The sequence below is a fragment of the Oncorhynchus keta genome, chromosome 34, assembly GCF_023373465.1.
Source record: "Oncorhynchus keta strain PuntledgeMale-10-30-2019 chromosome 34, Oket_V2, whole genome shotgun sequence".
Taxonomy (NCBI): Eukaryota; Metazoa; Chordata; class Actinopteri; order Salmoniformes; family Salmonidae; genus Oncorhynchus; species Oncorhynchus keta.
Genome location: NC_068454.1, coordinates 36,865,915 through 36,892,557, shown reverse-complemented (window position 1 = coordinate 36,892,557; position 26,643 = coordinate 36,865,915). Strand labels below are relative to the sequence as shown.

At 43.6% G+C, this 26,643-nt stretch overlaps 1 protein-coding gene across 8 annotated transcripts in view; it reads left to right on the top strand.

The window, feature by feature from the left end:
- Positions 1-26,304, top strand: part of osbpl6 (oxysterol binding protein-like 6) — a 59,686-nt gene extending 33,382 nt beyond the window's left edge. The window contains exons 3-23 of one of the 8 annotated variants that reach the window (XM_035750017.2): positions 5,264-5,386; positions 5,559-5,612; positions 6,104-6,217; positions 7,794-7,991; positions 8,708-8,846; positions 9,873-9,976; positions 11,110-11,202; positions 13,123-13,303; positions 14,920-15,062; positions 16,063-16,170; positions 16,697-16,828; positions 17,886-17,973; positions 18,393-18,646; positions 19,449-19,586; positions 20,795-20,858; positions 20,956-21,034; positions 21,667-21,811; positions 22,040-22,184; positions 22,402-22,528; positions 22,894-23,016; positions 23,244-26,304. In XM_035750017.2, coding sequence (XP_035605910.2) covers positions 5,264-5,386; positions 5,559-5,612; positions 6,104-6,217; positions 7,794-7,991; positions 8,708-8,846; positions 9,873-9,976; positions 11,110-11,202; positions 13,123-13,303; positions 14,920-15,062; positions 16,063-16,170; positions 16,697-16,828; positions 17,886-17,973; positions 18,393-18,646; positions 19,449-19,586; positions 20,795-20,858; positions 20,956-21,034; positions 21,667-21,811; positions 22,040-22,184; positions 22,402-22,528; positions 22,894-23,016; positions 23,244-23,352 — 2,661 coding nt within the window. In that variant the 3' untranslated portion in view covers positions 23,353-26,304. Of the gene's footprint in view, positions 1-5,263; positions 5,387-5,558; positions 5,613-6,103; positions 6,218-7,793; positions 8,043-8,704; positions 8,847-9,872; positions 9,977-11,109; positions 11,203-13,122; positions 13,304-14,919; positions 15,063-16,062; positions 16,171-16,696; positions 16,829-17,885; positions 17,974-18,392; positions 18,647-19,448; positions 19,587-20,794; positions 20,859-20,955; positions 21,035-21,666; positions 21,812-22,039; positions 22,185-22,401; positions 22,529-22,893; positions 23,017-23,243 lie in introns of all 8 variants that reach the window. The other 7 variants (XM_035750016.2, XM_035750014.2, XM_035750015.2 and 4 more) reach the window with 7 other exon arrangements.
- The last annotated feature ends 339 nt before the right edge of the window (positions 26,305-26,643 follow it).

Genomic DNA, 26,643 nt, shown 5'->3' with positions numbered 1-26,643 from the left:
TGGAAAAGGCCCAAATGGCACCCTATTCCCTACACACTTGAATTGTACAAAACATTAGGGACACATGCTCTTTCCATGACAGCCTGACCAGGTGAATCCAGGTGAAAGCTATGATCCCTTTGTTGGGTTTTGATAATATGAAATATACTTATTCATGTCACTGAGGGAGAGAGGATAATGTGAAATGTTTACATTATGTCAGGATATGTTAGTGTTTGCCACCACGGATCCTATGGGAGGGAGACACAGCCTGGTACCAAACACCATGACAGCCGTGAGTTGGGGAGGTGTCATAAGGTGAATGCACCAATTTGTAAGTCGCTCTGGATAAGAGCGTCTGCTAAATGACTTAAATGTAAATGTAAATGTAGGTGTGAGCACTTTGGGTCAGAGGTCAGGTCAGATGAAGAACAGGTATCACTAAAGTTCTGTCTAGCAACAGAGATGTATTGGCTGTTCAGATGTGTAGGAGGAGACTCTTCATAGGAGAAAGGGTTAAATATCAGTGCTTGTGTAAATATGTCTTTGTCTATTCAGCTATTCGACCCCTGGGATGAATAAACTTGGTTTAAGCTTTCATATTGTCCGTGGAGTTCTTACTCTGATATTTGGAACCTAACACCTTATTGATGCCACTTGTTAAATCCACTTCAATCAGTGTAGATGACGGGGTGGAGACTGGTTAGAGGGATTGTTAAGCCTCGAGACAATTGAGACATGGATTGTGTATGTGTGCCATTCAGAGGCTGAATGGGCAAGACGAAAGATAAAAGTGCCTTTAAACAGGGTCTGGTAGTAGGCGCTAGGCACGCAAGGTTTGTGTCAAGAACTGCAATGCTGCTGGGTTTTTCCCGCTCAACAGTTTCCCGTGTGTGTCAAGAATAGTCCACCACCCAAAGGACATCCAGCTAACTTAACACAGCTGTGCGAAGCATGGGAGTCAACATGGACCAGCATCCCTGTGGAACACTTTTGACACCTTGGTAGTCCATGCCCCGACGAATTGAGAGTGTGCAACTTAATATTCAGAAGGTGTTCCTAATGCACAAGCATTTCGCTACACTCGCATTAACATCTGCTAACCATGTGTATGTGACAAATCAATTTGATTTGATTTAATGTTTTGTACACTCAGTGTACAATTCTCTATATTCCCTATGGGCCCTGGTCAAAAGTATTGCACTATTCAGGGAATAGGGTGCCATTTGGAACGCAGGCAGTGTTTATATTACCTCACACGGCGTTACATCTCATCAGTAGCGCAACAACAGCCCAGCCCCTCTCACACTCAGATTTATGGCAAAGCAAAACCCAAGACTGCAGCAAATGACTCTCGTCTCGTTACAATCACATTGGCAGTGATTACCAATGCCTGGCACTTAGGTTGTCTGCTTCTGATCAGCGCTAGGGTCCAATGGGTACTTAATGTGGTACTTGAATTAACATCCATCGTGATGGGGGATTAGTCACTACGGTGTGGATGTTCCTCTGGCAAATCTCAGCCTGCTACTTGTTGTTGTTTAGGTTGCAGGTGAGTTGCCGTGCTTAGTTGCGAAAGCAAGAGAGATTCGCGACACAAAATCAACATGGTCTCAAGTGTTGTGGTGTCAGCATTGCCGGATTTGAGTTTGTTAGGTGTGCTTCAATACACAGTGAACATACCAAACAAGGCGGGATGTTGCCTAATGCTCAAGCAGCAGTAGTATGCCGTCAATGCGCTGTTGTTACTCTGGGAGTCCCTGGCAAAACAGATGTGTCAGATGAAGCTGCCATAGGAATTCTGCTTCTGCCGTGCCGTGTAGTTCTAGATAGTTATAGTCCAGATTTACCCTAGTTTGTCCCAAAGGACAGTTGGTCCTTTTCCCTGCTCCTAAAGACCTTACCTGTAGTAACAGGTTTGATTCATTGCAGTATTGGAGATGAATGTAGCCTACTACACCACTGTGTACCAATGGAGGTTGGTCCCATGAGCTGGTAGTTAGTTACCATTGAAAGATATCAATAGCCTGGACATTTGATAGGTTTATACTCTTTCCATGCTGGTGGATGCATAATGCATTGCAAGCTTTAAAGCCGTGGAATAATCAGTCACACGTTGGATCCAGTGGATATCATGGCTATTAAAATAACAATCCCAGGCAGTAAAACGATTTAGACTACGTTAAAGCGGAAATGAAACATTTTAGGAAGCCAGGGTCCTTTTTAATAATGCTTTATTAGGCCTAGGTCTTCATAAGATAGCCGACTTCATACAAATAAATATACACAGTCCCCAGTCAAAAGTTTGGACACATCTACTCATTCCAGGGTTATTCTTAATTTTTTACTATATTCTACGTTGTTCAATAATAGTGAAGACATTAAAACTATGAAATAACACATGGAATCATGTAGTAACCAAAAAAGTGTTAAACAAATCAAAATATATTTTATATTCTTCAAAGTAGCCACCCTTTGCCTTGATGACAGCATTGCATTCTCTCGACCAGCTTCATGAGGTCGTCACCTGGAATGCATTTCAATTAACAGGTGTGCCTGGTTAAAGTTCATTTGTGGAATTTGTTTCCTTCTTAATGCATTTGAGCCAATCTGTTGTGTTGTGACAAGGTAGGGATGGTATACAGAAGATAGCCCAATTTGATAATAAAAGACCAAGTCCATATTATGGCAAGAACAGCTCAAATAAGCAAAGAGAAACAACAGTCCATCATTACTTTAAGACATGAAGGTCAGTCAATCCGGAAAATTTCAAGAACTTTGAAAGTGCAGTTGCAAAAACCATGAAGCACTATGATGAAACTGTCTCTCATGAGGACCGCCACAGGAAAGGAAGACCCAGAGTTACCTCTGCTGCAGAGGATAAGTTCATTAGAGTTACCAGCCTCAGAAATTACAGCTCAAATAAATGCTTCACATAGTTCAACTAACAGACACATCTCAACATCAACTGTTCAAAGCAGACTGTGTGAATCAGGTCTTTATGGTCGAATTGCTGCAAAGAAACCACTACTAAAGGACACCAATAAGAAGAAGAGACTTGCTTGGGCCAAGAAATACGAACTATGGACATTAGAGCAGTGGAAATCTGCCCTTTGTTCTGATGGCCAAATTTGAGATTTTTGGTTCAGACCGCCGTGTCTTTGTGAGACACAGAGTAGGTGAACAGATGATCTCTGCATGTGTGGTTCCCACCGTGAAGCATGGAGGAGGAGGTGTGACGGTGTGGGGGTGCTTTGTTGTTGACACTGTCTGTGATTTATTTAGAATTCAAGGCACACTTATCCAGCATGGCTACCACAGCAATCGGCAGCGATGCTACATCCCATCTGGTTTGGGCTTAGTGGGAAGGAGAGTGATGTAGTGCTGCATCAGATGACCTGGCTTTCACAATCGCCCGACAACCCAATTGAGATGGTTTCGGATGAGTTGGACCGCAGATGGAGGGAAAAGCAGCCAGCAAGTGCTCAGCATATGTTGGAAAAGACTGTTGGAAAAGCATTCCAGGTGAAGCTGGTTGGGAGAATGCCAAGAGTGTGCAAAGCTGTCATCAAGGCAAAGGATGGCTACATTTTTGGTTACTTCATGATTCCATGTGTTATTTCATAGTTTTGATGCCTTCTCTATTATTCTACAATGTAGAAAATATAAAAAATAAAGAAAACCCCTTGAATGAGTAGGTGTGTCCAAACCTTTGACTGGTACTGTATATACTTTGATCTTTGGGTTGTTCGAATCTTGAGAAGATGTTGAAGTAAATAAATCTGCTGTCCTCTGTTGCAGTATGAGCAAGCTTTTATTTAATGTAGTGTAGATTTATTTCTTTAGAAGTGAGAGAATGACTCATGACCATTATTTTAATAATAATAATAAACTACACAGGGAAGTTGTTTTAGTGAACTGAGGCTTTGCTCTTGTTCTTTGTCTATCAAGCACAATCAGGGAGCTGGAAGCCTGATTACTGTGTATTGGGACAACAAAGTTGTATATTATTGGAGCCACCTCAATCCATCTATCCTCCAACATTGTGAGGATACAGATTTAGTGGTTATGATACATTCATTCCTCTTCGTATTCAAGCGTAATGGGGGCAAGTATGCAAACGTTTCTGAATTAACTTCTTTGGAAGCATCTCGTTTTTTGAATTAATTTCTTTGGAAGGTGAGTTGAACTTTTTAAATAGAGGGCTTGGAATGGCCTACTTCTCCTCCCAGGCTGCTATGGTGACTGAACTGGGGCAGACCAGAACAGAATACCAGCTGTAGTCTCTGGCTTTCTGCACTGGGCTGGTTAAAAAGCTGGTTGTTACACACTGAAGTCAAGTCTACTTTCCATATTTATTAGGCCGTCCAATGTTGTTCTCTCTCTCACACACACACACACACACACACACACACACACACACACACACACACACACACACACACACACACACACACACACACACACACACACACACACACACACACACACACACACACACACACACACACACACACACACACACACACACACAGAGACCCACACATAGAAACAGACACAGAGAGCGTGAGGAGGTTGTTGCAAGGAGAGAGGTGTATTTTTGTCCACAACAGTGCAGCAGCCAACAGTTTGTTTTGCCCTGGGTGTTGTGTGTGTGGTTATAGCCACATGACCCTTCATGGCCTATAGTAATCCCTGGGTGGTGAGTGATGCCTCATCCTGTCATGCACACACGCAGACACACGCAGACACACACACACACACTGGGCTGTCAACGCTGCAGGGGACTCTTATTAGGCAGATAATAATGTTTCCGTATTCAGCTGTAACCTCACCTGACCATCGCCCGGCCCACACAGCCCAGTGGGGATTCTCCCGGGTCTCTGTCTTATAGTGGGACACTTCTGCCCTGTCATACGTATCCTTACCTGACCCCATCCCTCCCTCCACTCCAGAGGAGGCCTGTGATTTGCAGAGCCAACAGAAACAGGAGAGCAGACTAAGGGAAAGCTAATGGAGTGGAAATGCTGAGAGGGCTACAAGATACTCAATCGGGCAGTATTTCTGTAAATAGTTAGACAAAATGCCCAGTTCGATGTAATATACTGTAGTATACTAGTAGTATTTCTGTTATAGCTGGTAGTATCTATTATTCATACTGTTTACAGGTAGAATGCGATGCGGCCAAGGCCGGGGGCGTTTCTTGACTGTTGCTGTGTTCCCTGACCCTGGAGAAGTGAACAGATGAGTTCAGACACGGCTCTGTTTCTCTCTCCATCCCTAGGAGGCAGACAGCTGGGAAATCATTGAGGGACTGAGAATCGGTCAGAGCAACGTCCAGAGGCCAGATAAACACGAGGGCTTCATGCTGAAGAAGCGGAAATGGCCGCTGAAAGGCTGGCACAAGGTAGGGCTTAACGACCGAGTGGGACACAAAACTGTTTACTTGTTTTCATCGATTTCCTTGTTTGCGAAACCCTTCAGAAAAGTCACCAAACACAATTCTCAAAAGGACATATATTTCTAGAGACAAGTGCTGCTTGTCACCAACTCAATGTTTTGTTGTTGTTTTTCCAAAGCGTTTTTTTGTCCTGGACAATGGGATGCTGAAGTACTCCAAGTCGCCCATTGATGTGAGTAACCCTAACTAGTAGTCACGGGGCAGAGACCGAGGGCAACCTCGCTTGGCATGGCTGTGGCACCATGGTGACTCAGCAGAAACACCCCCAGGGTCACTCTGCCCATTGTGTTTCAGCTGCCCAAGTCATGCTGCAGGAAATCTCCAATTTACTGGCTAAACTGCTGCGTCCACACTAATCAGATGTGTACAAAGGGCCCTTCCTTTCACAGGGCTTCCTGGAAGCAGCCATGTTCTTGTCAGCCTTGATCTCTTTGAACCGAACTGGCAAACTAGCCTTAATGCATGATGTTGCGTAATAGTGCTGAATCACATGATGATTACTTTTGAATAAGACTTTAGAGACAAGTAGGTCTGTAGCTTTCCATCGTGATGCTCTTTTCTTTTTTCTTCACCTTAAGATTCCATTTATTTACACAGCAACAATGAGTGATCACACCTGCTTACATGACATACGTTGACTTCTGTTAAACTCTCTTTTCTAAGATTCAGAAAGCCAAACTGCATGGCTGCATTGATGTGGGTCTGTCAGTCATGTCCATCAAGAAGAGGGCCCGCCGCATTGACTTGGACACAGAGGAGCATATCTACCACCTCAAAGTAAGCTTCATTGCGACCGAGATAGCCTATATCATTTCTAAGTTAGGAAGAGGACAATTTCTACACTGAGCAAAAATGTAACAATTTCAAAGATTTTGCTGTGTTACAGTTCATATAAGGAAATCAGTCGATTGAAATAAGTTCAATCTATGGATTTCACATGACTGGGCAGGGGCCACCCACTTGGGAGCCAGGCCCACCTACTGGGGAACCAGGCCCACCTACTGGGGAACCAGGCCCAGCCAATCAGAGAGAGTTTTCCCCACAAAAGGACTTTATCTTGACAAAGGATAAAATGCTCACTAACAGGGATGCACAACATCTGAGAAAAGTAAGCTTTTTGTCCATATGGAACATTTCTGGGATATTTTATTTCAGCTCATGAAACATGATACCAACACTTTACATGTTGCGTTTATATTTTTGATCAATATATGTAAAAGATATGGACACCTCTTCAAATTAGTGGATTCGGCTATTTCAGCCACACCCGTTGCAGACAAGTGTATAAAATCGAGCACACAGCCATGCAATCTCCATAGACAAACATTGACAGTAGAATGGCCTTACTGAAGAGCTCAGTGATTTTCAATGTGACACCGTCATCGGATGCCACCTTTCCAAGGTGTGTCAAATTTCTGCACTATGTAATTGCACACAAGCCTAAGATCACCATGCGCAATGCCAAGCGCCGGCTGGAGTGGTGTAAAGCTCACCGCCATTGGACCCTGGAGCAGTGGAAACGCCTTCTCTGGAGTGATGAATCACTCTTCCCCATCTGGCAGTCTGACGGATGAATCTGGTTTTGGCGGAGGCCAGAAGAACGCTACCTGTCCAAATGCAGAGTGCCAGCGGTAAAGTTTGGTGGAGGAGAAATAATGGTCTGGGACTGTTTTTCATGGTTCGGGCTAGGCCCCTTAGTTCCAGTGAAGGGAAATGTTAACGCTACACCATACAATGACATTCTAGACGATTCTGTGCATCCAGCAGTTTGGGAAAGGCCCTTTCTTGTTTCAGCATGACAATGCCCCCCGTACGTACACAAAGTGAGGTTCATACACAAATGGTTTGTCGAGATCGGTGTGGAAGAACTTGACTGCACAGAGCCCTGACCTCAACCCCATCGAACTCCTTGGGGATGAATTGAAACGCAGACTGCGAGCCAGGCCTAATCGCCCAACATCAGTGCCCGTCCTCACTAATGCTCTTGTGACTGAATGGAAGCAATTCCCTGCAGCAAAGTTCCAACATCTAGTGGAAAGCCTTCCCAGAAGAGTGTAGGCTGTTATAGCAGCAAAGGGGGGGGGACCAACTCCATATTAATGACCATGATTCTGGAATGAAATCTTCAACGAGTGGGTGTCCACATACTTTTGGTCATGTAGTCTAGGTAGAGTAGCCTACATAACATTTCACTGTTGGTCAACACCTGTTGTTTACGAAGCATGTGACAAATAACATTAGATTGGATTTACTGTGGCATCACTCTACATTTGCATTATTCAAAGACTATGCCCTTTCCTCTCGTTCTCACGTCTCTTCTATTCCTTTCCCCTCTTCTCTTCTCTCTTCCCAGGTCAAGTCTCCAGACATCTTTGACTCCTGGGTGGTCAAGCTGCGCCACCACCGTCTCTACCGGCAGAACGAGATCGTCCGCTCCCCCCGAGACGCCACCATAAGGACGTTCCCTCCCCCTGCCACCACCGAGTCCCCCATCCCACACCCCCACCCTCAGCCAGCCCCCACCCCCATTGCGGGACAACATGACGTAAAGGTGGGCCTCTCTTCCCTGGCGGTTACCTCGGCACAGTTGTTCTCTGCTGTGGTAAGCTGAACTTTTACGTCTGTCTGACTCAGGTTGGGTTTACGTGGTGGTAGTGGCCCTCATACAATGCTGTTAGCGTTTCAATATACAGCCACTCAACATTTTCATTTGTGACGGGGTTCTAACAACCCTGCTCGGTTACCGAGCTAATTAGAAGACTAATGGCACTGAATCCCCCAGGGAGGGAGAGTCTCTGGCAGACTCAGGTTATTAGGACTCATCAAACAAACCTGTATTCAGAGCAGCTGGGTCTGGGTCTCGGCCTGCGCGCTACAGGCTCTTACTGATCAGCACTCTCACAGGACGTGAGTCAATAAAGATCTGTGGCTTTGAAGTGGTGAGGATGCAGAAAATCTTTACTGTTCTGAGTAGGAAATCTTTGGTGATTTGCACATGCTATATCTCCTGTCCTTTGTTTCACAGTTACTATACTAATTTCTCTTAGAAAGCAAGAATTCTATTCTCATTTCTCTTAGAAAGAATGATTTATCTTTAGAATTTCTTTTAGAAAGCATGAATTCTGTTAGAATGTGACTCGGAAAGCAGGAAACGCTCATGTTTCTCTCACATCTGGTGTGTGTTATTCAGAAGGTATACATACTGTATGTCTGAGGTGTGTTTACTAACCCAACCCCCATGTGTCTCTATCCCTGTCCCTCCAGCAGCCCAAACCCACCACCCTTCCATCATGGCAGTCCCCCCCAGTCCCTAGCAGCAGCAGCCTGCCGGCCTCCTACAGTAACGGACAGAGCAAAGTGGCCGCATGGCTTCAGGAGTCGGAGGAGATGGACAAGTGTACAGAGGGTAAGTGCTCTCTTCCCACCATCACTGCTGTGAAACATACATCTATTATATCGGGATGATAAGGATCAGCAATATATTTCCCTTTCCCTGCCAACATTGAAAGATTTACTGTATTATTCATATGATGGGATATTCTCCTCATGCCCATGTCTGATGTACAATGGCTCCTGATAGTAGCAACTAGGGTTGCAAAAAGAGGGTATATTACTGGAAACTTTCAAAGTTTACCAGTAAACTACCAGAATTTTTGAATCTTTCAAGGATTTTATGTAATCTATCACAATACGTCTAGTGGCCCTTTTGGGTAGTTCAGATTATCACAGGCGTCTAATTATCTCTGGCCCCCTCTCTGGCTTTACAAACATGTCAAATGTATGAAAGAATTCAGATTTTCAAATAAAAAAAGAGAATATCAAAGCTGTAAAACTGTAAAAATATTAACCATCAACTTAATGAACACCATTTAGTGTTTCATATAAGGGTTTCAGCGTTAAATATCCTTATTTGTCTTTTACACTATTTTTACTACTATACACTATTCACATTATTTATTTTACTATGTCAATATGTATTTGTTGTCTATGTTGTATAAAAAGTCAATAATTGGACGAGTTGACGAAGTAATTGAAAATAATGCCATTGTTGAATAGATTATTTGTCTGTTTTCTCTTGAACCATATGGTCGATCGACTAGAAACTCAGACAATACTAATATTGTATATTCATTGAAAAAAAAAAAGTTATTCAAGTATAAATGACAAAAGTTACGATAGATTGCCATAGACTTGCTGTTAATTACCAAAATGACTGAAGATTCCCGTAAATTACCGGTACCTTTTGCAACCCTAGTAGCAACTGCCTGTCATATTATTCCACTTTGTTACTTAAACTAATGAGGATATTTGTTTTTCCACAATGGTTCTCTCATTTGTTAAACACAGTAGTGGTGGAAAAAACGATGAGTCACGTTGTGTCAGACGTGGTCTTCCAGTGTGTGACACATTGACTTGTGTTGCTTCTTCCCAGAGCTCGCCCGCTGTCAGTCCAGCCTGATAGAGCTGAGCAAGTTACTGCAGAGCCTGGAGATCTTACAGAGGACCCAGTCGGCTCCTAATTTCACTGACATGCAGGTAACACACACACAGACAGACACACACACACACACAGACACACACGCACATAGCAAGAAGTAGGGAGAGTTTAATCTTAGCACAGCAGTGTCTGAGTGGGGGGCTGTTACTCTAATGGATGGAGGTGTGTATCTCTGGGCCTCATGGTCAGGCCCAATCCGTTTAGTCTCACATAATTCATTGTTGCTTTCCATTCGATGTATAACAAATTGCATTTGATTAAGAGCATACATCAACGTTTGAATGTTTGCCATTTGCTTTGAATCGTTACATTTCATTAAGAGAAATTATTTTTCATTAAGATAAAGTTTTTTTTTTATTCAATTGTGTGGAGATGATCCCATCCTCAATTTCATAGCTAACAATATGTGGGTTGCCTACCGGGTGGCGCAGTGGTTAAGGGCGCTGTACTGCAGCGCCAGCTGCGCCACCAGAGACTCTGGATTCGCGCCCAGGCTCTGTCGTAACCGACACACAATTGGCCTAGCGTCATCCGGGTTAGGGAGGGCTTGGCCGGTAGGGAAATCCTTGTCTCATCGCGTACCAGCGATTCCTGTAGCGGGCCGGGCGCAGTGAGCGCTAACCAAGGTTGCCAGGTGCACAGTGTTTCCTCCGACACATTGGTGCGGCTGGCTTCCGGGTTGGATGCGCGCTGTGTTAAGAAGCATGGCGGCTTGGTTGGGTTGTGTATCGGAGGACGCATGACTTTTAACCCTCGTCTCTCCCAAGCCCGTACGGGAGTTGTAGCGATGAGACAAAACAATTGGACACCATGAAATTGGGGAGAAAAAGGGGGTAAAAAAAGCAACAACAACAAAAAAACAATGTGTGGGTTAACTGTCATTGCTGCTACGCTTTCTGGCATCATGTTATCTGGCATCATTGCTCCTATGTTATCCGGCATCATTGCTCCTATGTTATCCGGCATCATTGCTCCTATGTTATCTGGCATCATTGCCCCTATGTTATCTGGCATCATTGCTCCTATGTTATCTGGCATCATTGCTCCTATGTTATCTGGCATCATTGCTCCTATGTTATCTGGCATCATTGCTTCTCTCTTAGTGATGATGCAACCTTTGCTTGTCTTATTAACCACCTCTCACATATTCTGATCCGTGTTTGTTATGTAGAGCAATTGTGTAGACATGTCAAAGAAAGACAAGCGCATGAACAGAAGATGGAGAACAAAAAGTGTCGGCAAAGATGCAAAATTGCAGCTTCAGGTACCTCTCATTTCTTAGATATCCAGTCTCTCTCTTTTTCTGTCTCACGCACACACATAGCTCTTTGGAATTGTCTTTCTGTGTCCGAACGCCCTCATTGTGCAGCCGTCTGCTTTTTTCTTATATTGACTAAATTCCCCTATTTACTTTTAACACTCTCTACTGCTTTGGGAAAAGGCTAGTCATGCTTTGAATTTATATAACGCTCCGTTTTTTAAAACGGTTCCAATGGCTGATTTGCAACAACAGGCCGTTTAAAAGCCTTTTCCTTCATGATACTGAGTTCTTATCACTACGGGTGTTCTGGTAGATTATGTAGCCCAGAACCAACCGTTTCCTCACCAGCGGCCCTCTGGGATACGTAGTGTTGATGAACGAGTGAGTCATCAGTCCAGGAGAAACAAGGGGAAAGGTTTTTTCCTTGTTTTATGGTTTATTTATAGCTGAGGAACATGAAAAGAACATTGGTTGGAACAAAGCCTCTGATTCAACTGTGCTTCACTGTCTCCAATGACTTGGCAGACTTGGTGTGATTTATAGAGGGATGTAAACAAACATACAAGTGTGCGTATCTATCTATTATTTACTATCAGTCTGTGTGCTCAAATATTTAGCTGAAGAGACAGCAGAAGGGTGTTATATAACGAGCCAGAACTTGAGCTTAATCTGGACCCATTCAGTCCTTTCTGTAGACACATAACTTGGCCCACATTCCCACCACCTACAGGGCCTTCAGAAAGTATTCATACCCGTTGACTTATTCCACATTTTGTTGTGTTACAGCCTGAATTCAAAATGGATGAAATAAAAACAATTCTCACCAATCTGGCCTTGTGTTTTAGGTTGTTGTCCTGCTGAAAGGTGCATTTGTCTTACAGTGTCTGTTGGAAAGCAGACAACCAGGTTTTCCTCTGGGATTCTCCCTATGCTTGTAGCTGTATTCCATTTCTTTTTATCCTAAAAGACTCCCTAGTCCTTGCCAATGACAAGCATTACACATAACTTGATGTAGCCACCACCATGGTTAAAAATATGAAGAGTGGTACTCAGTGATGTGTTGTGTTGGATTTGCCCCAAACATAACGCTTTGTTTTCAGGACTTGTTCCAAACAGGATGCATGTTTTGGAATATTTGTTATTCTGTACAGGCTTCTTTTCACTCTGTCATTTAGGTTAATATTGTGGAGTAACTACAATGTTGTTGATCAGTTTTCTCATATCACAACCATTAACCTTTGTAACTGTTTTTAATATCACCATTGGCCTCATGGTGAAATCCATGAGCAGTTTCCTTCCTCTCTGGCAACTGAGTTAGGAAGGACGCCTGTATATTTGTATTGACAGGGTGTATTGACACACCATCCAACTTCACCATAATAACTTCACTATGCTCAAAAGGGATATTAATCATCTGCTTTTTGATCTGCCAATCAGTGCCTGTCTTTGCCAGGCATTGAAAAACTTCCCTGGTCTTTGTGGTTGAATCTGTGCTTGAAATGCACTACTTGGTTGAGGGACCTTACAGATAATTGTATGTGTGGGGTACAGAGATGGGGGTAGTTATTCTAGAATCACGTTAACCACTATTATTGAACACGAAACGGGTCCATGTAACTTATTAAGCACATTGTTACTCCTGAACGTATTTAGGCTTGAATAACAAAGGGGTTGAATACTTATTGACTCGAGATATTTCATCTTTTAATCTTTTATTAATTAAAAAAAAAAAATCTACAAACCACTTGGACATTATGTGGTATTGTGTATAGATGAGTGACACAATCTCAGTGTAATCCATTTTTTATTCCGACTGTAACACAACAAAATGTGGGGAAAGTAAAGGGGTCTGAATACTTTCTGAGGGCACTGTAAGTCTTCCAGGTGGTACTTACAGTGCCCCACTTCCCTCCTCCCTTTCAGGTCCCGTCTCTCCCTGTGAGTGCCAGCATGTCTCCAGTTCGCCTCCACTCCTCAAACCCCAACCTGAGTGCTGAGCTGGTGGACATCCAGACCCCTGCCTCTCGCCTGGCCCCTGACAACATAGAGTGTGGAGGCGACTACATCAAACTGCAGGAGGACTTCTGCCTCATCGCTCAGAAAGGTGACACACACACACACATACACCGACAGACAGACAGACGCAGACACACATACAGGCTGCTGCACTGAATAGAAAGGTCATGTTAGACCAGACTGTCTATAAGTATGGGTCGCGACCCACTTTGGACCAGTTAATGTATGGGTCACGACCCACTTTGGACCTGTTAATGTATGGGTTGCGACCCACTTTGGACCAGTTAATGTATGGGTCGCGACCCACTTTGGACCTGTTAATGTATGGGTCGCGACCCACTTTGGACCTGTTAATGTATGGGTTGCGACCCACTTTGGACCTGTTAATGTATGGGTCGCGACCCACTTTGGACCTGTTAATGTATGGGTCGCGACCCACTTTGGACCTGTTAATGGTGGGTCTCAACGTGTCAGAGTAAATGTATCATTATTTCATGAGTGACTCATTGATTTGGCCAAGTGCAACTGCGCTCTCTGCTTAGCAGCTGTGTCTGCACAGTTTGGCCACTGCGCGAGTGGGAGGGAGATGTGCTTCGTGGTTCTTTTTTTTCTGCAGTTTTCGTGACGATCCCTCGGCGACCCACACACTGCGGCGCTGTCGTTCAGCAGCAGACGATGCGCTGTGAGCCACTGGCTCCGCATTCCGACGCACCTCTGTCATCCAATGGACTCTCACGCTAGCCACAAGTTCGGACTGAACTCAGTCGTCATGAAACGCGAATACAGCGATGAGTTTCTCTCTCTTGGTTTGATACAAACTTTGAGAAATAACTAGGAGCGCCCACCATGTTTTTTTTGTGCGGGGAAGTGCTTGGTTATGAGTGTCTCAAAACGAACAAATTTTAAAAACAACACGTCCTGACCAAACAGAATGACGGTAAACCCAGGGGCTCCTTAGAAAGACAGGGCAGTGGACGTCAGCTCGCAACGCATTGTTGTCATTTTATTACAGGTGTTGATGATAAGCAGAAATAATATCTCACAGTAGCCGATGTGAGTTTCTTTTAAACAATCATCTTCTACACAGCTAATGGCTAGTTAGTTGCCGTTAGCCAAAGCAAGCCGGCTAGCTACTGATAGTGCAACCCTAAAAATGATCGGGCCTACTGTACATATTACTGTAGAAATTGTTGAAAACAAGTCTAGATTGGAACTGTTGCAGTTAAAATGTAAGTCATCATTTTTATTCTGAACTGGAATAAACTGATTGAAGCAAGATGCTTTTTTTGGCAAACACTCAAGGGTCTGGGTTGCTCATCTACAGCAGGAAGCAGTGTGTTTTTAATGGGGAACAATAAACATTCATATTCATATGGGTATTTAATTTTTTTTTTTTTTTTTTCTATATTGCATTTGTTTTAGGCATAAGGGCAATGGAATGTACCCATATTTACAAATAGTTGCATGTTTTCATAAGCTTGGGTCCCAGGAAAACACAGAAATCTTAATTTGGGTCATAGACTGAAACAGTTTAAGAAACCCTGTTTTAGACTATTGGAATACATTTGACACCAATCAACAGATGTATTTACACTTCACGTGGCTTTACACTAGACCATAGCACTAAAATAAAGAGAAAGTGATACTGAAGAGTTGTAACTAGAGGGTGTGTTTAAAAGGGATTTCTGGTTCTTTTCTTTGCAGTCCACTCTCTGCTAAAGTCTGCGTTCAACACAGTGGCCATAGAGAAGGAGAAGATCAAAACGGTTTTATCAGACCAGGGTCAGTCATCAGGGCAGTCTGTCCAGCTCATCACCCTCAGGAAGTCTCTGTCACAGGTGAGACATGTAGGTGTTCTATAAGAAATGTACTACAGTACCCAGAATTCCCCTGCACTGGGAACTGTCATTATAAATTGTTAATATTGTTGTTTTTGTCAGAATTCACTGCGTCACTTCAAATATTCAGTGCAGCACATATTTTGTTCATGCAATGGATGGAGAGATGAGGTGTTTTGAAAGAATGATATGGCTTTTGTTTTCTGTTTCTATGAGAATGGATCCATTTTTACATTGTCACATAGTGAGACTGAGCTAATAACTCATCGTGGAAAGCAGAGCAGCTGTTGTTGATTCATTGCAATCGCTTTCATCTCTTTCTGAGAGGTGAGACGTGGAAAAAGAGGACAGCTTAGTTAAACAACTGCTGTTATCTTTTCTTCCAAATCATTGGAAAGTAATATTAACTGTGCGTCTCAAGTCCATTAAGTTGACTCCTTTGGGTTTGCCAATGATTTCATTGGAGTGCGCTCTGTGTTGACATGTCAAATGTTTTTTTTTTTGCGAAATGTGTCAACCGTTTATCTACTGTTTTGGTTCTTAATTGGGAGTTTTCGTAATAGTGCAGGTCAAGGGTATCAGGCCATGGCGTGTGTGTAGAGTAATGGTATGGCTACAGAGAGGGTTGTCGGGATGTCAACTTAACATGCCCTTTGCAGCTAAGGGTTGTCAGGGTAGCTGATGTACTATACTCTCCTTAGGGACCTGTTACGTAGGTTTGATTGGAGATATTACAGTTTAGACCAATACAGAAAATAACTGCAGCAGTAAAAATCTGTCGAACTATAGGTGACATTATAACTGTATAACATGACATTATAATCATTGTCACAAAATATGACCATAGTGTGCCAGTACATACAGTATAAGCCTCCGATTTTTCTGTGTTAATGAATGTAGAGCTGCATGACATAGATCCAGTTTTAATGCTTATCTTTTTAGTTCTCTATTCCACTCTGTATTTTCTCATCTAGCTGACAGATTAGTGATGGATCATTATTTCTTTCAGGCCCTGTCCCAAAACGCAGAGCTTAAAACCCGACTGGGCCGCATCCACTCTGAGTCGGTCCTGTCTGAACAAACAGTCAGTGTGAACATCATTCCCAGTTCTGACGAGGTAGCTACATCTTCAACTAGATAAACTTGTCTGAAGTTTTTCTATTCCCCAAAACCAATGTCCCCCGACTTGCAGAAAACCTGCCATGGCAGTGCTGAATGTGCTTACAGCAGCCATCCGATAGCTGCCAGGTGAGGTCAGGGAGAATAGCGTGATCTTGTATGCTGTTCTTCCACCTCTGTGGTGATACACAGGCATTATAGAGCTGGCCATGTAGCCTTAGTTAACTGGAAAACATTGTGGAATCTCTGCTTACTGCATTTGCCAATTACACTATTGATTCCTGTCCTTAAAGAAGGATGGTGCTTCCAGTATATCTTGGCAGGTGAGCTTACTGATCATTAAGTTATGCTGACCCTGACGTCAAGGTAAATGGGAAAATGACTAATCAGAAATCATTGTGACCTCAGTCCTTTCAGAAAATATAGGATGAATAAAGACCCCCGTTACACATTGCAGTTCTGTCATTTCCCTCTCCCAATTAACTTCAAATAAGTTAGTTGTGTTTCACTGTGTTTTCTTGCAGGCTGGTGAGCAGATGGGAATCCCTCTGACACAACAGACGTCCAATGAGAGCAGGCTGTCCATGTCCGAGTCTGTGTCCGAGTTCTTCGACGCCCAGGAAGTGCTTCTGTCTGCCAGCTCGTCGGAGAACGAGGTGAGAGTGGGGCGTTGGGAGGGGGGATGGCAGCAGGACCACGGGGAGCAGATTGAAGAGGAAGGGGGAGGGTGAAAACATGTCAAAGGGCTGGGAGCTCAGATAAAGCATGGCCGATGGCCGAGTGGAGCTGGAGTTCATCAGCGATTCACGAGAAGAGTGTGAGGGACAGAGATAACACAACGGAAAGTCAAAACAAAGCCACACTGGAGGGGGGCTCTCCAGTCTCCATTTAATTATCCTGCTGCTTAAATCCTTCAACTGGGTCCAGTCATGTCCTAAAGCGCGGCGGCATTTCTCATGCCACTGTCCCCTGTGATTTCCCACCTCCAGGTTTTCAATGATAAGCCCTTCTTTATGGATTTGACATGGTTCATCCTCTAGACTGATGGTTTGTGTCCGTTCCTAAGCCACAAAGATGGCCTTTCTCATTCACTGCCATGAATACCAAGCCCCAGTCAATATGGCCTCATAAAAGCCAGCAGGACTGGCTTGCTGCTCCCCAGGTATGCAAATCCAGTGCTGCTAGCTAGTGTCCCACTGAAGGATTACTCACCAAGGATATCCCATCACTAGTCTAAGGCCAAATCCTCTGCCTCAGGTGCCAGGCCCTTTTCAAACCAGCAGAGTGCTGTTGGCCAAAAAAGCTCTTCCAGCAGCTGACTGTACTGCAATAGAGACCATTACTGCCAGCCACAATCTGCTGTTCTCTGGCACCGTCAATGAGTTCATTGTATGTTACTATATATAAAGTGCATGGAAATGCTGCAGTGTCTCATCTTTTGATTACTGCAGAGCGAGAGAGAGAAAGCCAGCGCTGACTGCAGTTTGCTAGCCACTGGCAAACTGTAGTGTGTGTGTCCATGTCACTCTCTGTGTGTGTGTGTATGTGTGTGTGTGTGTGTGTGTGTGTGTGTGTGTGTGTGTGTGTGTGTGTGTGTGTGTGTGTGTGTGTGTGTGTGTGTGTGTGTGTGTGTGTGTGTGTGTTATTGACTAGGCTCTCTGGGTGTGTGTACTGTACTGACTCAGTGGCTCTTTTGTCCCCCGCTCCCTCTAGGCCTCGGACGATGAGTCATACGTCAGCGATGTGAGCGATAACATTTCAGAGGACAATGCCAGTGTGACCGATAACGTCTCCAGACAAAGTAGGTCCCCCCTCTGCGGCGGCCTCTCCTTCCATTAGAGCAGGGGGGCTAATGTAATAGAGGTGGTGGTGAACCCCCTGCCCCCACCACCACCATCACCTCCCCCCTCTCCCACTGCGATGGCCAGGTCATTTATCAGTGAGGCAGGGATTGACCTTGCAGGGCTCACAGTCTGCCAAGAGCGGCACTCAGGGTTTATGAAAGCTGTCAGGGGAAAGTGAAGCAGGGCCTCCCTCTCCTCTGCACAGGCACTCTATCTTCTATTCTAGCCATTCATCCTTTGACTATGTTTCAGTCATGAACTACCTGTGGCTATTATGAAATGCAAGGACTAGGATTTGACGACGCCTGGTTCAGACGGTCGTGAGTCCTCCAGGATGCTTCGTGACAGTATTGTACTTTCCTATTTTTTTTTTCAGTGCTGAACGGAGACCTGGCTGGAAGTGCCTTCCGTAACGGGCGGCGCCCGTCCCTCCCCGCCCCCTCGCCGGACTGCAGCAACATCAACCTGTGGAACATCCTGAGGAACAACATAGGGAAGGACCTGTCCAAGGTGTCCATGCCCGTGGAACTCAACGAGCCCCTCAACACCCTGCAGCACATGTGTGAGGAGCTGGAGTACACTGAGCTATTGGACAGAGCTGCCGATACGGAGGACCCCTACGAACGCATGGTACGGCCCCAAACACCCACCCCTCTGAGTACCAACGCGTGGTACAACTGAAATGCTCACCCCTCTGAGAACCAGTGCATGGTACGGCCCAAATGCTCACCTCTCTGAGTCCTAGAACTGTATGGATGCACTTAGAAAAGCCACAAGTATAACTCTGCATTCTCTACCACCACAAGGTATGACCTAATCTTACATTACTGGAACTCTTAGTGATGATGTGACCCACTAAACCAGCTAACAGACCCCAGAAGACATACCGGAGAGGCTCATTAGATGACGGAAAACCTCTTCAGGTTAAGATGGGAGTTCATCAGCACAAGCAACTATATACATTCCCGGTCTCTACCATCACTAGCCCATACTGGGTGAGTCCAGTCCATGGCATGTGCGCTGGCGTGGCGTTGGCAGTGCCATGCCCAGAGTAAACAGTCTGAACAACAGCCCTGGCCTCTTCCAGAGACATCACGCTCCGCTGCAGCTGTCGACCTTGTTCAATCTCACATCTGTCATTCTCCTGTCTTTGTTACCATAACAGGACGGTGTGTGAATACTAACGTTGCACTTGCAAGACAAGTATGACAATAATGATATTTTACTGGGAGGTTGTAAACCAGTATGTACCAGGGGTTTAAATGGCATTTAGATCATTTATTAATGTATTATTTTAGGCACAAATGATTAGTTTGTCACTTTTATCAAACAAATAGAACTTCTGTTTCAGTGTAACGCCACTGGCAGTATTGATGGAAAGCGTATGTTTTGCGTTGTTAGCGTTGATTGTGTTGCCGTTTCTCTGCTACAGGCCATTATGGCAGCGTTCGTCATCTCAGGATACTCCTCCACGTACTACCGAGCGGGAAGCAAGCCATTCAACCCTTTACTGGGAGAGACGTATGAATGTATCCGTGAGGACAAGGGCATGTGTTTTATCGCTGAGCAGGTAGGCACTCAGAACACATTCATTACAGAGTTGCGCGGGGCCGTATGTATCAAGCGTCTCAGTAGTAGATATGGGATCTGTTTAGCCTTTTACATAATGTGTCGGTAATTTTGTCTAGCTTTTTAAAATATATTTTTTTAATCTATCGCGTACTGTACACCCTACTATACGGCCTACTTATTGAGAAAAAAAAAATATATATATATAATAATATATAATATATATAATATTGAGTTGTACCCCTTTTTGCCATCAGATCAGCCTCAATTCATCGGGGCATGGACTCTACAAGTTGTCGAAAGCGTTCCACAGGGATGCTGGCCCATGTTGACGCCAATGCTTCCAAAGTTGTATCAAGTTAGCTGCATGTCCTTTAGGTGGTGGACCATTCTTGATACACAAAGGAAAGTGTTGAGTGTGAAAAACCCAGCAGCATTGCAGTTCTTGACACAAACCAGTGCGCCTTGTACCTACTACCAGACCCAGTTCAAAGGCACTTAAATATTTTGTCTAGCCCGCTCATCCTCTGAATGGCACACATACACAATCCATGTATCAATTGTCTCAAGGCTTAAAAATCCTTCTTTAACCTGTCTCCTCCCCTTCACCTACACTGATTGAAGTGGATTTAACAAGTGACATCAACAAGGGATCCTAGCTTTCACCTGGATTCACCTGGTCAGTCTATGTCATGGAAAGAGCAGGTGTTCTTAATGTTTTGTGCACTTGGTTTAAATATTTGTTTTAACCCCCCCACACACACACTAGAAAGACAAGACGGGTCCCACAATGTTCCCTAGGTCTGGGTTTTCCAAGACTAGGTCAAATGTGCCAGTTCTCTCATGTCTGTAAGATCAATTTAATAGTAACATGAGCTGCAGTATTGTATTGAACTGTGCTGCAGACTGACAGACCTGTCATGTTTGGTGGCTTTCGGCGTGCTTAAACAAAGACTGTCCCCCAGTCGGCTAACAGTGCCTTTGAAGGTATGACGGTAACTCTATTTGTTTCCCCGTGGTCTGACTGAACCTAGTCTGCACTTAGCCTAAGTGCTGGTGTCAGCTGTTACCAGGTACCCAGTCTGCATGATAGTCACAATATAAGGACTCACCTTCTTGTATCTTGACCTAAAATAAATTCGTCTACGAGGCAACAATCTAGCAATATTGCCACTGATAAGCCGTGTGACGTTTGATTATCTCTTGAAGGTGAGCCACCATCCACCAATCTCAGCTTGTCACGCTGATTCCAACAAGTTCACCTTCTGGCAAGGTAGGTTATCTGTTGAATTACAGTGTCACACACGTTGTGCACTTCCTCAATGGGGTCATTGTTTCCTTTTTTCTAATTCTGCCAATTTTCTTCTCAGATGTCAGATGGAAAAACAAATTCTGGGGGAAATCCATGGAAATCCTCCCCATTGGCACAGTCAATGTTATGCTACCAAGGTAATCCATCTTTGGCCCTATTCTTCAGCTAAACACACACACACACACAGTCCCTCTCTGTTTAACATCCTTTAGATGTTTCTTTGGGATGGACCTTCTGGCGGGCCAAACTAAATGTCTCCGCGGGCCCAGTTTGGTCCCCACTGTCATTCGCTATAGGAGCCACCTAAATAACTCCATAACAGTGGCCTTACCTACTTAGAGCCATCAGGCCTCTGCCAGCCTCCCCTTGCCACAGCCATCACTTCACCCTGTGGAGTGGGCTCTATGCTGGGTCCTGGGAAGCTTTAAGGACCTACTGTACTCCCTACTGAAGTTCCCCTGACTGGGTTAGGGAGGAGTGAGATATCCTGTGAGAAAGGAATCAGAAAGGCAGAGGAGCAGGAAGGGAGGGTGCTGCTGAATAAGCACATAGATTATAGGAGATTGCAAGCGCCTCTGCCTCGACCGAAAATGAGATTGCACAGGTACCCACAAGCCCCCGCTGCTTTGTTCGTGAGACTTGTGATTATGTTGCCCAGTAAGCATCTCAAAGACACAGACCGACTTAATAACTATCCTTGTCTGTGATTACTGTAGATATCCTGGGAGTGTTTCAAGCTTTTCACGCTAATCGCTATTGTGTCGTTCAGCTTTGGGGACCACTATGAGTGGAACAAGGTCACCACCTGCGTGCACAACATCCTAAGCGGCAGAAGGTGGATCGAACACTACGGGGAGATCACCATTAGGAACACCAAAAGCAGTGCCTGTATCTGCAAACTCACTTTCGTCAAGGTAAGACACCGGTGAACTCAGCTGTGTATATGACCAGTACAAACACTATGAAGTCCAAAGGCAATTATGTGCTGAGAAACGACCATCCCTGTGAAAGCGTTTATCCCATTACCATGGCTGTCTCTTTTATTTGGAATTGTAATTCTTGTCTACTTGTTACCTTTCAGGTGGGGGATGAATGCTATTTATCTTGCGGTCACAATGTTACTGTTACCATTTTATTTGCAGGGAAATTACTGGAGTTCTAATGTCAATGAGGTTCAAGGGATCGTGATGGACCAAGAGGGGAAGGTAGTGCATCGCCTGTTCGGAAAATGGCATGAGGGCCTTTACTGTGGAGTCCCGCCCTCTGCCAAATGCATCTGGAGGACAGGTAACCATGTTAATCATACTGTTGCTAAACAGAATGCTTTGAACTGCTTTTTTTAAATTTTTATGGATATCTCCTTTCATTAAGAAGATACAGCATTATATTAGAACATATGCTATTAGTACATGAGACCATAATATGGGAGCAAAGAAAGTGTTGACAATTCAACAACAAAAAAAGGACTTGAAACAGATTCTTGATTCTTGTGTTCTTCCCTCAGGCTCCATGCCCACCGATTACGAGCTGTATTATGGCTTCACCAGGTTTGCCATTGAGCTCAATGAGCTTTGCCCTGAGATGCAAGATCTGCTACCACCCACAGATGCCCGCTTCAGACCCGATCAGAGGTAGAGTCAAGACAGCCGTCACACTTCCAGCTACTGTGAAGGTTGTTGTAAATGCCCAGACGGAATGAGAAATGCACTGTGTGCTACTGCTGCCACCTGCTGAGAGAACGTGGTACAGTAGCATTATCGTGCAGATCTGACTGTACTGGACGAGTGAACCATTGCAGCTTTACTCTGATCTACATTTTCAGAATTGATTTGTGAAGCTATAAAAAGGGTTTAAAAACGAGTTTTGAAATCAGAAGTAAGACATCGGTCAAATAGTATTTGTACGGGTAAATATGTCGATAAGCTTTGTGTATTTCTCTGCTGATTGACACTTGACAGTGTATTTGAGTCAAAGTGATGTTGTTTCTCTACATTAGGCACCTGGAGGAGGGCAATGTGGAAATGGCTGCCTCAGAGAAGCAGCGTATCGAAGACCTGCAACGCACCAGAAGGAAGTGGCAAGAGGAGAATGACATAAAGCACGAGCCACGCTTCTTCAAGTAAGTACAGAGGCTAGAGGGTCATTTAACAATGATGTAAAGTATAAGCCAGGCTAGCTCAATGGGGGAAGAACGAGGGGTAGATTGGGGAATGGATCGCCAAGATTGACAGCAATACATTCTGGCTGTTCCTCCTACACTTGTGTGGCCGAGTTGTCGTTATCTATTCCACTCATGACATTTAACTCCCTGACGATTTCATTGATTGCCCGTCTCTTTACTCCCAGGAAAGTGGTTGATGCCAATCATAGGGAGCGCTGGGTCACTAACAACACCTACTGGGAGCTTCGCAAATCCCCCGGCTTCATCAACATGGAAAACCCTAATCTATGGTAGCATATGGATCGCTATACAGACCATATCATCACCGCTGACAGAGGCTTTTTCCTATGCACAATACGGTTTTCAAATGAACCTCTCATTGACAAGATGACAGTGTGGAAGAATACAAAAGACTTCAGAGCTGAGAGATGAGTTGGACCATCCGTCACCCTGTTTGGCACTGCAGCCAACCAGTCACCCATCCAAGTATCCTCTTGGATCCCCCCCATTGAGCTTGCTGCAGAGGCTGGGTTGTCAGGGCAACAATCTTACCACGTAGATCCATCCTAAGCTGTTTTGACTTCAGAGGATGTCCTTGCCTTAAAAAGTCACCTATCCCACACCACACATTTTAAAGCTTTTAGTGAAACCCACTTGAGTTCTGAAAGCAGTTTGATTTAGACTAGTTTGGATTAGGCTTTTGATGACCTATGTATGTATCATGCATGTTTAGAGTGCAGCTTTCATTGGCATATGCTATATAGACTATAACAAAAATAAAATTGAAAAGAGTCTGATATTTTTGCAAAAATATTGTCAACTCATAGAATTTAGTGAAAATGTAACTATTATACAATATTGGCAAGATTGCTCTTATTTTTGGATCGGCCTTTTTGTATTAGTTGAATCTGTATCATAGCTGTATTCTCTCTTGGGACACATTTTTGTTTTTGCAGTTAATTTGTTTTAGTCACTGGTATTGATGGACGTTGCTGTATCCTGAGAGGTTTCCTCAGCAACTCCAAAAGACAAACCCCTTGAGCGGAGACTTTTAGTCCCAGTTTGCCTGGAAGAGGAGCATCATTACAAGCCCAACTGCTGATACGTAAGCACTGACCTGAGAAACAACTTCCTTTTTGACCCTTCATGTCACTCACCACAACTGTTATTGCAAACCACATGTATAGACTCTACTTCTTTCCCTTATACAGCTCACATTCAAACTAGTTTTAATAGTTTAAGTTAAAAAATACAAGTTTTAAAAAGTCATTATAAATATCATTGTAATGTTCTTTAATTTCCTGTACTACAATTTCTGTGTTTTTTGCTGTTTGCAGTTTACCCTATAGTATAACTGAAAGGACATGTGTAATATTAACACTCAGGACGTCTCATGATGATCTGAAGAGATTCTTACCCAGAACGGTTGGCCTTGTGCCATAACCTTCTGAGGAATCAATTTAAAACCTGGTCACTTATCTGGATACATGGTTACACAAATCATCTTTGATTCTGTCCATATATAGTGAGGGAGCCAGTGGGCTCGTCAAATGTATTTCCGTTTCACTCAAGTCCGGTCTCGCATTACTTTCCCGACCAAGCCACTAGCTGAAATGTCATAGTGAAAGTGGAGTCCTCCTGTGGCAGTATAGAGGTCAATGTGTCCTCTACTGGGAACCACATGACTCATGACCATTCGACCGTCACAACTACACCAGACTGACTACCCCCACTTATACAATTAGTGTTTTATGAAACACTAGAGCCACCTACTGTCAGTTCTTTGAAAACACTTGACATGAATTCGTATGTATGTGGAAATCTGTTATGTAGAGGCCAAGGGCTTGAGTAAGTAAAACAACTTTTATTACGTTGTTTTAGAATGTTCAGAACTTTCTGCTTTTGCAAATGGCAGAATGTGGATGTTAAAGCCAAAGACCAACATTTTAATAAATAAAAATAAACTTGTTCAAGTTCTGTGGTTTTAATTAGGTAGTTACGACACAGCTAATGCTATTATATTTGAATATCCTTTAAACATGTGTCCAGTTCCTAGAGAGTTTATCCTTTACACAAATACAATTGAAACCGTTTAGATCTTTTACTGCCAAACATTTCAGCTTTAATGTATATTTGATGTTCCCCTCCCTCTGTCACTGTGTGTTGAAGTCAATACACAATGGTGACGTTTGTTACATTACCACAGAATCTGTAGTGAACCACATTTTTACATTGAGATTATATTTATTTGTTCTTTGAATTGTTTTGTCCAGAATGAAGCCTGAAATCGAAACAGGAAAAGTGGTTTTATGTTAGAAATATGTAGAATTTAAATGTTCAATTGTAAAGAAAACAATTATTTTGTGTGCACTATCCTGTGCAGTACTGCAGATGAGATCCAAAAAATTATAGATATGTATTCAGAAATCAATTGTTTGTCAGTGTCAATTCCACTTGCTGTGCCTTAATACATTTTTATTAACGCCTCTCACACAATACTGATAAGAAACCCATTTAAAATCCAATAAACTACTTTCCCCACAGAGTATTATGTACTAAATAACGACAGTCAGGGAATGAAAATGTTCTGAATGTGTTACATTCCACCAAGGAGGGAATGTAGTAGTCAGATCTTGTTAAGAGGGAGGGAGAATGGAAGACTGTGGTCACACTCAATTGACATTACCCATACATAATCTACAAATTCCTTATTTTCTGTGCAGTCAGCCCCACTCATTTGTGATCACTGTTATTGGCAGTGCACTACATGTAAACAGCGGAATATTCCTATCTCTTTTGGATTAGACTTATGCAAAGGCTACAACCACTCTAACACCAGTACTTTGTTCATAAGGACATTTGAGGATAATGTACTTTGTAAAGTTTTAGTTCTAGATAAATACATTGTTTTCAGAGAGACCAGGAAAAAATAAGAGACTTGTTTCATCAGAGTAGAACAGCTAGACCTGAGTAATTCATCAGTTACAATGTTTATATCTGCATGTTTAAATGACATAGCCTGCCAATGAATGTTGCAAATGCCTTACGAAATATTTTATTTTCTCAATTGGGCTTTTTCTTTTGAATTTTGGACTGACTTGTACCACTACGCACTGTGTCAGCTGAATTCTATCTATTTTCTAATGGGTACCTTCTAAAGTGCAATTGTCAAAGTACATATCTTTCCATGACCACTGTACACTGCTGCTACATAGTGCTTGTTCTAATAAAAATACATAAAACTCAGTGGCGTCTGTGACACAAACTGCTTATCACTGTTTACCAAATCCAGCCATGCATTAGGTATAGTAGTGTCATGGTAAGTATCTAAGTGTATTAACACCATCGTACTCCTGCACAGTAGATGGCAGTAAAGGCCTGTGTGGGCCTTTGCCAGTGAATCAAAGACAAGTGAAGGAATTCTTGCACCGGGTTGAGATAATATTTTGGGACTCCCTTGATTATTTAGTTGTTTTTCCTGTCAGCTCTGCCGCTACCATGTTGACCCAGACCAAGAGACTAGAGGACTGAATTATTACCATCTCCCCTGCAATCATGTTTATATAGGTCATTCTACAGCACTGG